The following is a 16,017-nucleotide window of genomic DNA, read 5'->3' as shown; positions in this document are numbered from 1 at the left end:
TTAAGAAGCTTGAGATTGAAGGGGCGCCTGGGTACCTCAGTCGGTTAAGCATCCGACTTCGGCTCAAGTCATGATCTTGCGGTTTATGAGTTCGGGCCCCATGTCGGGCTCTATACTGACAGCTCAGGCCTGGAGCCTCCTTCAGATTCTGTGTCTCCCTCTCTCTCTGCCCCTCCCCTGCTCACACTCTGTATCTGTCTCTCTCTCAAAAATAAACATTTAAAAAAAAAAAGGGGGTTGAGATTGAAGAAGGTTCAGGTGCCCTAAAGCACAGCACGGCCTCATACAGGTGTTTTGTATATTCTAATGAACTGATTAATTTTATAATCTAAGGTCAATTTTGTTTTCAAATTTTAAATACATCAATTACTTTAATTAATTACTTTAATTAAATACTTAATTTTAAAATTAAGTCTTTTTGGGGTGTCTGGGTGGCTCAGTTGGTTAAGCATCCGACTTCAGCTCAGGTCATAATCTCACAGTTCATTAGTCAGAGCCCCGCATTGAATTCTGTGCTGTCAGCACAGAGCCTGGAGCCTGCTTCAGATTCTGTGTCTCCCTCTCTCTCTGCCCCTCTCCAGCGCTCGCTCGCTCTCTCTCTCTCTCTCTCTCTCTCTCTTTCTCTCAAAAATAAACACTAAAAAAATTTAAGTAAGTCTTTTTTTCCCTCAAGTGTTTACTGACATCCTGAAAGTTACTTCAGAATATGTTTTTGTGTGTCTGAATTACCATGGTCTTCACAGCTTCGCAAAAAAGACCGCTCTGTTCCACCTTCCTAGTTTGTAGTATCAAATCTTCTTTCACCTCTTTAAATTATATCTACTTTTTTGCTGAAAATCATTTTGTATCTTCTGAAATTTGTACTTGTCCTTTAGCTTTTTTTTCTTAAAAACACAGTCTTTGTAATACTTATTTAGCTTTCGAAGCACATTTTCTGTCACCTGCTCACCAATAAATAAGAAGTTAATGGAGATGTATTATCCCAAACACTGTCAGTTTGGGGAACTGTCAGGAGCTAATGTTTGATTTTCTTTCCATGCCTCACTATTGGTGTATATTTAGCATTGTACACTACAATAATTGGAATTCTGTAGGTATTTCAGGTTTTTTCCTCTCTCCTTGCCCCTGCTAATTTGATGAATGAATTTATAACATAACTCAAATTCATGCAGTTGTGTAAAACAATAGAAATATAAAGTGGCAGTGTTGTGTTACGGTCACATGAATCATTATGAACCGTGTATAAAGTTAATCTTACAATAATCTTAGCAGAAATTTGGTTCTAAAGAATAGGATTACAAAATATACTGTAGGACACATACAGCAAAATATTGTGTGTATGTATATAGATATAGACATAAACAAGAACTAGAAAAGGATATGAAAAATAGGAAAAAAATTGATTTGAAAGGTGATTATTGTGGGTAAATTTTTCTTCATTTGAAAATATTCTAATGATGTTTATGCAATAAATTATTTTCAAATTTTAGGCAGTGCAGTCTATTGGCTCAAGTGTCTTGTATCATATCAGTAAATGTTCTGCAGTAAGAGAGTTCTCTACAAAAGCAGAATTGTTCTTTGTTCCCCCAAGATTTTATTTAAATTCCAGTTGGTTAACACCCAGTATAATTTTAGTTTCAGGTGTAGAATTCAGTGATTCATCACTTACGTATAACACCCAGTGCTTATCACAACAGGTGCCCTCCTTAATGCCCATTCCCCACCCACCTCCCCTCCAGCAACCCCTCAGTTTGTGTTCTCTTCGCTTTAGATCAAAATACTAAGGTCTTCGTGGAACAAACAATAAGTGTTTAATGAATTGGACTGTTGAGTAATTAGTGAGCCAATATTAGTTTGCCACTAGAACTGATCTATTTTGTAAAATAAGATTTTTTTAAACCCTATCACTTGGGCTTAGTTAATATTTATTATAAAAGTGTCACTTACTGTTATATATCTTTTCAAAGAGTATGTTTTTTTCTCCCTTCTTCCATCTCCGTCCTCCCCACATCCTCCCAGGGAAGTCTGAAGAACCAAGCTGTGCTTGCGATCAGTTCCGCTGTGGCAACGGGAAGTGTATACCAGAAGCCTGGAAATGTAATAACATGGACGAATGTGGAGATGGTTCCGATGAAGAGATCTGTGCCAAAGAAGCTGGTCCCCCAACGGCTGCTTCTTTTCAGCCCTGTGCCTACAACCAGTTCCAGTGTCTGTCTCGGTTTACCAAGGTTTACACTTGCCTCCCTGAGTCTTTAAAATGTGATGGCAACATTGACTGCCTTGACCTAGGAGATGAGATAGACTGTGATGTGCCAACTTGTGGACAGTGGCTAAAATATTTTTACGGTACTTTCAATTCTCCCAACTATCCAGACTTTTATCCTCCTGGAAGCAATTGCACCTGGTTAATAGATACTGGTGATCATCGTAAAGTCATTTTACGCTTCACTGACTTTAAACTTGATGGTACTGGTTATGGCGATTACGTCAAAATATACGATGGATTGGAGGAGAATCCACACAAACTTTTGCGTGTGTTAACTGCTTTTGATTCTCACGCACCTCTCACAGTTGTTTCTTCTTCTGGACAGATCAGGGTACATTTTTGTGCTGATAAAGTGAACGCTGCAAGGGGATTTAATGCAACTTACCAAGTAGATGGCTTCTGTTTGCCGTGGGAAATACCCTGTGGGGGTAACTGGGGGTGTTACACAGAACAGCAGCGTTGTGATGGGTATTGGCATTGCCCAAATGGAAGGGATGAAATAAATTGCACCATGTGCCAAAAGGAAGAATTTCCCTGTTCCCGAAATGGTGTCTGTTATCCTCGTTCTGATCGCTGCAACTACCAGAATCATTGCCCAAATGGCTCCGATGAAAAAAACTGCTTTTTTTGCCAGCCAGGAAATTTTCATTGTAAAAACAATCGTTGTGTGTTTGAAAGCTGGGTGTGTGATTCCCAGGATGACTGCGGCGACGGCAGCGATGAGGAGAATTGCCCCGTAATTGTGCCTACCAGAGTCATAACTGCAGCCGTCATAGGCAGCCTTATCTGTGGCTTGTTACTGGTCATTGCATTGGGATGTACCTGTAAGCTTTATTCTCTGAGAATGTTTGAACGAAGGTCAGTATCAAGACAAAATTGTAGTGGTTATGGCTTCTGCAATAAACATGGCCCCAGTATTTGCAACAGTACTTTAAGTGTGATCAGCAGTATACTTTGGTCTCATACTATTTTGGGAAATAGATAAATATCTTTTATGGTTTATAAATCAGTGTGAAAAGGCTAAGACTCAAGAGGCTAAACACATAAAAACTAATACTTAGATGGGGCACCTGGGTGGCTCGGTCAGTTAAGCATCCGACTTTGGCTCAGGTCATGATCCCGCAGTTTGTGAGTTAGAGCCCCACATCAGGCTCTCTGCTGACAGCTCAGAACCTGGAGCCTGCTTTGGATTCTGTATCTCCCTCTCTCTCTGCCCCTCCCCCACTCACACTGTTTCTCTCTCCTTCAAAAATAAACATTTAAAAATATATTTTAAAAACTAATAAATACTTAAGAACTGGTATTTACTAGTTTTTGTTTTCAGATTATTTTGTAGGAATTTTGCAAGCTGCAATATTCAGTTGTAGTGTTTTAACCTGTATTTTTGTAAGTAAGAATTCAATTCTAAATATTTGAGAACCTACTAGGTTCAAAGCACAATACGGATGAGTAGAAAAATGAATAAGGCATAATTTCACAGGCACTGTACAGTTAGGAGGAAGGCATTGGTGAGTGGAATAAGATGGCAAAAATATAAATGGTAGAAAAGCTGTAAAACAAAGTATAGAAGAAAAGTCAAAAGTTAACCTAATCTGATGGGGGGGAATGGAAAGGCTTTTATTGAACAAGTGCCATTTGAAATCTACAAGTAGAATGTAGACAGGGAAAAGATATTGTAGTTGAAAAAAATAGCCTGGGAAAATGCATAAAAGTAGGAATGCCTAGCATTGCTTGGAGAAGTATCACATACTTCATTTCATCTGGAGCCTAAGATACATATCAAGGGCTAAAAGCTAAAACTTGGAACATGGGGCTAGTGTCTCAGGTCCATGACAGCCGTGTGTCAAGAGTTCTCAGTTAATTAAGAAATGGTTAAGTATTAAAAGGTGACCTTCAGAGAGGGTTTTCTTCCACGTGGTGTGGGATAGATTGGACTTGGGAGAAGCTAATGGCAGAGAGAGGTCCCTTAGGACACTGTTGTAGAGACAGTGACCCTCAGTTCCAGGAGAATTACAAATAATAGATTCAACAAAAGACTTCATATACCCAACAGGTAAGCTAATAGATACACGCAGATGCACAGTATCTAAGTAATCATGCTGCCTCTTTGGCCAGAAAGCTTTTGACTACATTGCAGCATAAGAGCTCAGTGAAGAGTCTGAGGTCTTATAAGAACAAGCTATTCCAGAAAGTGTACTGGTGGCTCATTCACTCTTTTCCTCATCTAAAAACTAAATGTGTTGAACTTGATGATTACTTTCACCTAAAGTCTCAAACCTCTTATGTTCTTAGGGCTTTAAAGATCTAATATATTTACCTTTTACGGGAATTTCTAATTCACTCAAACTTAGTGATCCAGGCTCCTAGTGAAAGCCCCATGGCTTTTTGCCTTTGTATTCTCAGTGTCAGAATGCTATGCTATCCAATAAATGTTAGTTGGCTAAGCTTTAAAAACGGTCAAATATATTAAGGTTCAGCTTTTTTTCATTGTTGATTTAAAAAATTATTTTAGCTTGCCTTTTTAACCTTTTCTGTTCCCCTGTTTTCTCTAACAGGTCGTTTGAAACACAGCTGTCAAGAGTGGAAGCAGAACTGCTAAGAAGAGAAGCCCCTCCCTCTTATGGACAGTTGATTGCTCAGGGTTTAATTCCACCAGTTGAAGATTTTCCTGTTTGTTCACCTAATCAGGTATGTTGCAATTTATGATTTCTGTTTCCTAAAATGAATTCTATATTTGTATATATGGTAAAGGACCTTTGTCATAATTCTTGTAGTCAAGGATTATTAAATATATGGAGGATTTGAAATTATGTTTCATTGTATTTTAACAAATGCTACAAAATACCAAATGGTTTCATTCTTCTGATTTTGTTATGTGATTCTTGAGCATTTTACTATTTATGATAATTTGGTGCATTAAAATTCAGAAGTAAAGTTTAGTAAGTTATTTTCTGTTTGAACTAAACATCTAGAAGATTTAAGAATGAACGTTAAAATTAATACATTAGTAATCTGCTAGATTAATGAGTTAATAAGTAAAAGTAAATTGCAATGAAGTTAACATTTCTACCTGACTAGAGGGAAAACTTTTGTTCACAACCAGATTTTACGGTGTTTAAGAATTCATACCGGTTTTTTTAAAAACAGTAACTAGTAATATATCAATAATTAGATTAGTTAACAATAAAAGTAATTGCAATGAAGTTAATATTTCCACCTGGCTTGAGGGAAAACTTGACAGCCGGATTTTACAGTGTTTAAGAATTCATATCATTTTCTTTAAATAGTAACTCATTATTTTATTAATGTTTCCGAATTCTTTAAAGTTCTATTAACACTATTTTGGGGCTCCTTGGTGGCTCAGTTAGTGAAGCATCAGGTCATGAACTCATGGTTCGTGAGTTTGAGCCCCAGATCTGGTCAGCTTGAGCCCCTCTTCAGGCTCTGCAGTGACAGTGAGGAGCCTGCATGGGATTATCTCTCTCTCCGTCTCTCTTCCTCTCTTTCTGCCCCTTGCTCACTCTCACTCTCTCTCTCTCAGAACTAAATAAATTTAATAAAAATATAAAAAATTAAAATTAAATAAAGTCCTATTAGCATTTTTTTAAAAATTTCTTTTTCAATGCCTAAAGTATACCAGGGTTCATAAAGACATAAGGGTGTATACATTTAAAATGTAAATTCGGGGCACCTGGGTGGCTCGGTTGAGCGTCCGACTTCGGCTCAGGTCATGATCTCGAGGTCCGTGAGTTCGAGCCCCGCCTCGGGCTCTGGGCTGATGGCTCGGAGCCTGGAGCCTGCTTCCGATTCTGTGTCTCCCTCTCTTTCTGCCCCTCCCCCGTTCATGCTGTGTCTCTCTCTGTCTGAAAAATAAATAAACGTTAAAAAAAAAATTTTAAAAAAAATGTAAATTCATTCAGAAATATTTATAAAAATTGATAAACATTATTTTCCCAGTGATTTAATTCTGTGCAAAATAGAAAACCGTTTTCTTTCTGGTAGATATGATTTCTGACTACAGTCTATCACCTTTATTTGAGTCTTTTAAGAAATATTGGTGAGAATTTATAGCTTTAAGAACATTTCTCTAGATGTAACTTGCTAAGTAAATAATTCAAAAGTTCCACTGGTCAGAATTTTGTGTGCAAAATAAGAGAAAGCTATATATTCTCAGCCCTGCCAGGTGGCAAGTTTCTTTGTAGGTAGGAGCTCAAACAATGGTCAACTCCACCCACCTAGTCTATCATCTGCCATCTGTCACCTACCACCCCTATGCCCTGAAGCTGCCTCCAGGAGTTCAGCTAACTGTGGAGTTAAAGAAAGCACAGTCCACACCAAACAGGTCTCATCTTTACAGAAATTATAAGTTCTGACGTTCCCAAAATGATTTTCAGTTTTGACTGTTCACTAGATGGACTCAGAGGTCACTGAAAGCTCTTATACTCAGGGTTATGGTTAATTACAGGGAAAAGACCTAAATTAATTCAGCCAAAGAATAAGACACCTGGAACAGGGTTCAGGAGGGTGCCAAACCCAGATCTTCCAGCTGTCGTCTCCACACAAAGTCAAGACAGTGTTACACTCTCAACACGGGTGTATGACAGTGTGCACAGAATATTGCCAACTAGGGAGCTCGCCCGAGACGCAGCCTCCCCCCCCAGAGTTTTTACTGTGGCTCCACCGTGCAGGTCTGATTAACTGCGCATGTGGCTGATCTCAGTCTCTAGCCCCTGCGCACTGACTGATCCTGCCGAGTCCAGTGCCCACCCTACATCACACTGCTGGTGTGGCTTAGAGCCTCCACCTTAGACACAGCGTTATCTGTATCTGGCTGGCCCCGGGCCCCAGGCCCCAGGCTAGGACACTCCTGTCAGAGATGATGCTGTAAGGGCTCAGAGGTCACATCCCAGAAGCAGATGGCAAAGGTCAGACCTCACTCTGAATAACATTTAATTCTTTACTACATGCTACACCGTTCTTTAGGTTTATAGTTGAGCCTTATGAGGGAATTATACTCAACAAAGTTTTAAAATAAAATGTTTATGAATAGTAAGCTAGATTTTATTCCATTTATGAGATTAAACTTTCAAATTTCAAACTTTTGGTAACACATTATCAATTTGTTATTAATTATCAATTATTATTTTCTTTAAAAAGAAAAAGAATATTCTAAATTCCCATCCCATTCAAAAATAGAAATGCTTTCTGAAGAATGCTTTCTTCTTTCATAAACTGAAGAAGTATGTAAAATTATCCCTAAAACATTAGGAATCTAATGTAAAATTAATTTTAATTAAACAGACTTTTAACTCTAAGTAGAGAACTTCACTATGACGGACTCTAATGTGAAAGTGAGCATTGTTGATCTCGATGGGTAATAGCTGAATAAAAGGGAAGCTTATCTGAAGAGCCTTCTCTTCACTGCTGGGTATAACATAGTACTCACATGAAAGCCTTAGAACTCAAATGCTAAATGGGGAGGACCACATCTATGGAGAAATTCCTTAGGGATGTGAACCGGTTTTTTGTTTGTTTGTTTGTTTGTTTTTTAATATAAAATTAGATACTTCTTAATTGGTGAAAAATCTGACTCATTTGTATAGCAAATCTGTGTATGCTGATCTTCAGATTTCTTATTGACAGTCCGTGCCAGATTATTAAATATTCCTATGATCGTAGTTCCTTTGCTTTCTGTGGATTATATTCCTGAGATTATGTTCAAAAGGCCTATGTGGGACTTACAAGTAAGTTTAATACCCATCTTGAAGAGAGGTGGAGAACACATGCTATCAAGGGAAACTCTTTTCTTCTGTGAAGGGAAAGGGAGAGCCATTCGTTTTGGCAGGGTGAAATTATAGCATCATTGGAAAGGGAATATGTCAACTCACCATTTTTTCCTGGAAATACTGTATTTTAAATACCAAATGCCACAAATGAAAGCTGGGTTTGTTCCAAGTTTGAATACTCCTTTTTATAACCACTAGATGGAGCTTAAAGACTGTTTTATATAAATGTTGTATGTTTTTAAAATAACCCATTAATGTATTCATCTAGGAAAATGAGTAAATTTTCAAAGAATAAGGGTGTGAAAATTTATGCTTAACGCTATGCTGTAGAAAATAAAACCTAATCTTTAAAGATTGAGAAGAGTCCAAATGTCTCAAATACCGTTGTGTTGTAGTGCTATAAAAAAATTAATCTTAAACTTTGTTTCCTGTGCTGTATTATAAATTAATTAATTCTCTTATTTATGACAGTATAAATCAATCTTCACTACCCATTCATTCAACAAATCCTTGAGAACCAGCTGTGAAATATATATATATATATAACTTTACCATGTTTGGGGAAGTTTCAACCTTGTAAATCAAGTCTGACTTGTTCTGTGTTTAAAAACAAGAAAGGCATAAACCAGATAAAGAGCCTAGTTTACATTCCTAGCTAAAGCAGTGTCAAATAATTTTGTCCCTTTGGCACACTTTTAGAATTGGATTACAGCGTCCAGTTTTGAAATAAAATAGTTGTTGTAATTGATATGAAACATCACTCTAAAGTTGTATGTATAAAATGCAGTGTCAGGAAAATCTTAAGTGAGCAATGGTACGAGTTATAGATTAGATTCTGTGGTAGGTGAACCTTTACAGATGAGAGAATTGAATTCATCCTTCATAGATTCTAACAATGAGTAATATTGTCTTCACCCACAACATGTTCTTGTTAGAAGCATGTTTTCTGTGTTAATACTTCATTGTTAGCGATCTTAAGATCTCCTCTTGTTTTCTGTAGGCTTCTGTTTTGGAAAACCTGAGGCTGGCAGTACGATCTCAGCTTGGATTCACTTCGATCAGGCTTCCAATGGCAGGCAGATCCAGTAATATTTGGAATCGTATTTTTAATTTTGCAAGATCACGTCATTCAGGGTCGTTGGCTTTGGTCTCAGCAGATGGAGATGAGGTTGTCCCTAGTCAGAGTACCAGCAGAGAAACTGAAAGAAGTCATGCTCACAGAAGTTTGTTTTCTGTGGAGTCCGACGACACAGACACAGAAAATGAGAGAAGAGATACGGCAGGAGCATCTGGTGGGGTTGCAGCTCCTTTGCCCCAAAAAGTCCCTCCCACGACAGCAGTAGAAGCAACAGTGGGAGCAAGTGGAAGTTCCTCAACTCAGAGTACCCGAGGTGGTTACACAGATAGTGGAAGGGATGTGACAAGTGTAGAACCCCCAGGTGTGAGTCCTGCGAGGCACCAGCTCACAAGTGCACTAAGTCGTATGACTCAGGGGCTGCGTTGGGTACGTTTTACATTAGGGCGATCAAGCTCCGTAAATCAGAACCAGAGTCCTTTGAGACAGCTTGATCATGGGGCAAACGGAAGAGAAGAAGATGATGATGTTGAAATGCTAATTCCGGTGTCCGATGGAGCTTCAGACTTGGATGTGAATGACTGCTCCAGACCTCTTCTCGATCTTGCCTCGGAGCAAGGACAAGGGTTTAGACAACCATGCAGCGCAGCGAACCCTGGAGCGAGGCCAAGTAATCGAGACGGCCCCTGCGCGCGCTGTGGCGTCGTCCACACTGCCCAGATCCCAGACACTTGCTTGGAAGCAACACTGAAAAATGAAACAAGTGACGATGAGGCTTTGTTACTTTGTTAGGTACGGATCACAGCGAGCGAGGCCATGTACGAGTCGGAGCAGCATCCGTTCGTTGTTTTGTAAACTTCACAATTAAACTAGTTTTAATTTAAAAGCAAAAAAGATGCAGGGTGATTTCTTATTATTATATATTAGCCTGCATGGTTAAATTAAACAACTTGTAACTCTATGAACTTTAGAGTTTACTATTTTAGCAGCTAAAATTGCATTATGTATTCATGTTGTTCAATAATGTTCTTCCATTCGTTTTAATTGTTTTTATCCTGGTACTGTAGTTCACAGTAGATGTATGGCTGCTGACTCATTCAACTGTCAGTTTATCTATCCTATGTTAAAACATTTGTTTGTACAAAATAATACCTTCTTCTCATTGAACCCTTTATGCTTTTTGCCATTACATCTTGTAACTTAATATATCACATTTCAAGGTGGTTAATGTACAAAAAAAAAAAAAAAGCCCCTTATATTCACCTGAGTTTTTATTTAGGTAACATCTGTCTAAATATTATTGGATTTCATCATAATATGAGCTTTCTCAAAGGGAAAAACCTTTGTCTACAAATTTTTCTCTTACATTTAACATTCTGTGATGTGAAATTTAGATAGAGTTAGAAAAATTAATGGCAAAAGTGAAACTCTTTTATAGATTTTCTAATGTTGACTTTAATACTCTAATATGGTACAAACCAAATGGTAAAATCCCAAGTCATTTCTTTTTTCATCCCTATTTCGGGACAGAATTAAGCAGATGAAGATATTCTACTATGCATTAAATCTTGAACTTTATAAAAAATGTACAAAAATTGTACAAGATAAGTTCCAACTGGTAATATCCTTCCCTGGTACAGGGTGATGCTTGTATTGGACCCTAGGGATTTGCACTAACGTCATGTCAAGGTCACAGATGAGTTCAGTGCACAAGCACTATCACTTACAATACTGTCATTTGCTACCACAATGACTATATATTTCCATAGCTTTGGGGGGGGGCGTTTTTATTACAACTTGAAATTGCTTTGCTGGTTTCATATTTATTTGTTGTATTTAAAGACTGCATTATTGTAAGAGTGATTTTCGATATATTTTATTCACTGCGGGGGAGGATCATGCTACACGTCAGAAAGCAAATTATGAAATCATTCAGATCCTCCCCCCTTTTTTAAGTAGAATGAATTGCAAACCCCGCATATTTTTTTATTGTCTATTCTTGTTTATTTATTCTTTAGCTGTCTGTTTTAATAGCTTAATGATTGAGTATGAAATATGTATTTGTGTGTGATTATTGCTATTTATTAAATTTTCAATATTTTGCTGAATGTCATTTTAAAGCATGTTTGAGGTCTTGTGTATTTGTCGTGTTATGCTGTCAGAAAGAACTGACTGAAATGTTTTAATATGTATCCAAAATTAAAAATCACTTTTTTTGTATTGCCTTGAGGTACTTTTTAAATCAGAGTTGCTCTTTATTTTTGTTGCATTTTGGTGCACGTGCAGATTGAGGCCGTAAAATACTGCGCTGTGTCTAGAAGAACATTGAAGGGCAGGCAGTCTTCTTCAGAATAAGGTGGTAGCTTATACCAGCACTTGAGGGTAAAAATTCCTAAGGAGCTGAATATATTTGCCTTTGAGAAAACTTCTTAATTAATGTTTCTTATAAGATGCAATAATTCAATTAGTTCTCTTTGTATGATTTTCAGATGCATTTCAGACCCGTATAGAATATTTTCCTAGCAGAATTTGTATCACCAAATTAATCTTGTTTAGGTCCTACTAATAATATATTGTATAGGTTTCTTGGTTTTGTTTCCTGGCATTTCTATTTTAATTTCTTTCTATAATTAACTAATACATTTTCCTGGTTCAAACAGTAAAAGGTGAGTCTCTCCCCTTCCCTGACACCCATCTTTTAGTTCCCTTCCAAAGAGACAAGTACCAATACCAAATTCTGTATACCCCTCCAAAGGTACCATGTAAATCCATAAATGTGTCCATATATATATAAATGTCATATATAATAATACAAATTGTAACCTACTATGCATACTTTGTACTTTTTTTAAGAGAAAAATGTTATCTATTTAAGTTTGAATATTAAAACTAAAGTTGGGTATTTCTTTTATTTCAATTTTCCCACTTAAATCACAATCAATCCGGAATTTAAGGCTCCATTTTTTCCCCAGTTAATTTTATCCTGCAGCTCTTTATTAAATAATACATTCTTTCCTTACTATTTGAAATGACTTTTATCATAGAATTTATATACTACTTGGATATGTTTCTAGACTCCAATTCTATTCTCTTCAATTGATCTACCCTTCTCTTTTTATACTAGCCCTATACTGTTTTAATAACTGTAATGTTTAAATGTTTTAAATATTCTTGCTTATTTTTCCATTTGAACTTTAGAATTGACCTACTCAAGTCTCACAAAACAAGTCCCATTAGTATGTGGGTTTTTTGAACCATTTTTTTTTAATGTTTATTTATATTAGAGAGAGACAAAACATGAGCGGGGGAGGGACAGAGAGAAGGAGACACAGATTTTGAAGCAGGCTCCAGGAAACAACGTGTCAGCACAGCGCCCGACGCGGGACTCGAACTCAAGAACTGAGATTATGATGAGTCGAAGTCAGACAACCAACTGAGCCACCCAGGTACCCCTAGACAATTTTAATTTTTATAGATTAACCTAGGGAAATTGGACATCATTATCATGTTAAAGCTTCTGTCTAAATCATGGTACCTATGTAAAAATGGTGCCCATTCATTCTTTTTGTGGTTGTTTCCTTTAGACATGTTTCGCATTTTACTTTATAGAGATCATCTTCGTTCTTAAGAGTTTATTCTTAGGACTTTCAGTGTTTTTGTTATCAATATTAAGGAAGTCCTTTTTATAATTCAATCTGCGTTTAGTATATGTTAAGCCTAATGATTTCTTTACATTAATTTTCTCCACAGCTACCAGACTACCATTTTCTTATAGCTAGTAATATTTTTTTCTTTTGTGTTCTCTAGTTACACAATCATATTTTCCAGCTTGCATACCTCTTTACATTTTAATTGCATTGTCTAGTACTTCTAGAATAATGTTAAATATATCAGTCAATCACGTTAAGGAGAATCAATTGATCCACCGATCTCTATATTTAAAAAAAAACTTAACCAAGAATGCATGTTGAATTTTATCACATGCCTTTTCACTATGGAGATGATCATATGATTCTTCTCCTTTGATCTTTTAATACGTTGAATTTTATTAATATATTTTGTAATTTTGAACCATTCTTGCATTCCTGAAATGAACTACTTGGCCATGTGTATATTTTTAATATATTGCTACGTTATATTTTATTTAGCATATTTGCAACTGTATTCATCAGTGATATTAGTCTGTAGTTTTTATATGTATGTGCTGTCTTTTAAGAAGTTTGGTTTTTAGTTTTATGCCGGTTAATTTGGAAACTTCCTTTTCCTTTGGTCCACAACAGCTTAAATTGCATTGGAATATTCTGTTCCTTAAAATTTCAGTGAAATGATCTGATGGATGTTTGGCTAGTAGCTCTTTAACAACTTTGTTGCTATCTTCTGTAGTAATTGGTCTGTGTAGTTTTTATATCTTAGCTGACATCATAAATCTTCCATTTCATCCAAGTTTACAAATTTAGTTGCATAGCATTGAGCAAAGTTCTCTCTTTCTCTTTTGTGCATATGGCTCTCCCTTGTGTATTATGTTTGCCCTATTATCTTCTTAAATAAGATAGCTAACAGTTGACATTTTGAACTTTTTGTTTGTTTCTCCCAGAGTGGTATGTTTTGAATATCTCTGTTCTATAATTTTTCTGTTTTCCAATTAACTGACTTCCACTTTAATAAATTTCCTACTTTTTGCTCTCCTTAGTTCATTTGTTGTATTTTCCCTGACTCCTTGAGTTAGCACTTCATTCATTCATTTTTATTTTCTAATTATTAATGTAAGATTTAAGGTGTAGACAATTCTAAGCACTGTTTAAACTGAATTACTTAGATGTATTGGTGTTGTCATGACTCTTATATTCTAGGTATTGTGATATTTCAGTGTTTATTTCTACTTTAATCCAAAAGTTGTTTTACAGAAGAAAATTTTTTTCCTTTTTTCTTTTCTTTGTTCCTTTTTTCCTCAGATAATGGAATTTTGGTGTGAATAGTAGTTTTGTTTTCTGGTTCTTACATTAATTTTCATTTTTATGGCATCAAGATCAGAAAATGTTATATGTATTATTTGGGGAGATTTGAGTTTCTTGTCCTTTCTCATTTTTTTTTAAGTGTTCCAGGAACACTGTTAAGTACATTCTCTGTTTATGGATACAGATTTTAGTAGATATTACTCAGATTATCATGACATAGTACTTTGTCTTGCCTTATCAGTCCATCAGTCAGGGCTCCAGGATTAGTTTGGAAGAGACTAGAAGCCAAGGAGGCTGTGTTAGGATTCTTTGGGCCAGCAGCCCTGCCTTAGCGCTTGTCATCAGCCGGGACTGAGAACATAAGCACAGGATGAAGGGGAGTCTTTCTACAAGCTCTGGAGTTTCAGTTTCTACCACTGCTACCCCCATCATCCGCTGTTCAGCTGGAAATAAATGGGTGAGACAGGTTAAAAGGACAAGGAAAAAGGTACTATACATTCAATTTGCTAGGTATTTGTTGAGTACCTACCACAAACCCATTGATGATGACAGTGATGGTAAGAGCTCCATTCTAGCTGCTTGCTGGTTCCTTCACGCCCTTGCCCCTGAACTTCAAGGGAGACAATGACAGCAACTTCATAGGACCTGTTTTACTTACCCTGTGTAAAAATTGATAGGCAGTAGAGAGGTTGGTTCTTGGAGTAACTGCACCCTCGTTCAGAAATAGCACACAAATTACAAGTTGCATGTGGCTACTACCAGGGGCTGGAGGTTGGCTGATTGCATCTTTTTCTGAGGCCCTCAACATTCAAGGTAGAATGAGGCAAAGTAAAATATTCACAGAATTTCAGAGCTGGAAGGAGTCTTTTGAAGGGAAGTAACAGATGTAGCTGATTAATCAGGAATGTTTTCCAATTCAATGAAATCTGTATTTTTTCTATGCCTTGTAACATAAGCCATATATGCACACATGGTTTAACCATTATGTGATGTTATGGATTTTTTTTAAAGGTCATTCTTTTTGACATGTTTTAGCACATACCTGACCTAAATGAGTGTATCCCCATGTTCACACTATCAAAAACCATTTCTAAGAGTCCTTTACCACCAGCTGGTTTTTTGTCATAGGAAAGAATTCTCAAAGCACATACTTATTTACCCCTTGTTGAATGACTACCATCTGTCAAGCCCATTATATGGATCTTTGGATCCTCACAGCCCTGTGCCAATAGGGCAGAAGTCCTAGAAGGACTTAAACTAAGACAATGGGACAAAACTAAGAGTTGACCTTAGTCTTGTCTGCCTCAACAGTTGTCTTTTGAATAAGATGAACCATAGAATGAAGTAATATCAGTAAAGAAAAATACCCATATTCAAATTGGAGCCAACAAACCTGGATTATTATGCAAACTCACTGAGCCTCAGCTTCCTCATTTTAAAATAAGGATAATAGCAGTTACCCCATAAGATTATTGTGAGGAATAAATTAAGATAACATTTGTAAAGGCCTTAGCACATGTTCTAGTCATCTATTGCTGTGTAACAAACTTCTCCCAAACTTTATACTTAAAGCAACCACAAGTCATTCAGTTTGCTCACAAATCAGTAACTTGGGCAGAGCTCAGTACAATTGGTTCATCCTACTCCTTGCATCCACGGAGCCGTAGGATATACTCACAAAAAAAGCTCACCTATATGACTGACAAGTCTGCTGGCTGTTGGCTGGGAGCTCAGCCAGGACACTTGAATCCTGTCCACGTGGGCCTCTCCATGGGGCTGCTTGTGTTGCCTTAAATATGGAAACCGGGATCCAAGAATGAGTGTCCCAAGGCACCTGCAGAAGCTACAAGGCTTCTTATGACCTAGTCTCAGAAGGCCCAGGATGTCACTTCTGCCGTCTCCTATTGGCCAAACAAATCACTGAAGCCAAACCAG

The 16,017-nt window shown here is 37.0% G+C and overlaps 1 protein-coding gene across 2 annotated transcripts in view; it reads left to right on the top strand.

Moving 5' to 3' along the window:
• Window positions 1–11,347, top strand: part of LRP12 (LDL receptor related protein 12) — a 74,639-nt gene extending 63,292 nt beyond the window's left edge. For both annotated transcript variants that reach the window (XM_078441900.2, XM_078441899.2), the window contains 3 exons: window positions 2,020–3,124; window positions 4,822–4,954; window positions 9,053–11,347. In XM_078441900.2, coding sequence (XP_078298026.1) covers window positions 2,020–3,124; window positions 4,822–4,954; window positions 9,053–9,919 — 2,105 coding nt within the window. In that variant the 3' untranslated portion in view covers window positions 9,920–11,347. The remainder of the gene's footprint in view (window positions 1–2,019; window positions 3,125–4,821; window positions 4,955–9,052) is intronic.
• The last annotated feature ends 4,670 nt before the right edge of the window (window positions 11,348–16,017 follow it).

The sequence above is a fragment of the Panthera onca genome, chromosome F2, assembly GCF_046562875.1.
Source record: "Panthera onca isolate mPanOnc1 chromosome F2, mPanOnc1 haplotype 2, whole genome shotgun sequence".
NCBI classification, from domain to species: Eukaryota; Metazoa; Chordata; class Mammalia; order Carnivora; family Felidae; genus Panthera; species Panthera onca.
The sequence above is the reverse complement of the archived record's forward strand: the minus strand, read 5'-3'. Positions and strand labels throughout refer to the sequence as shown.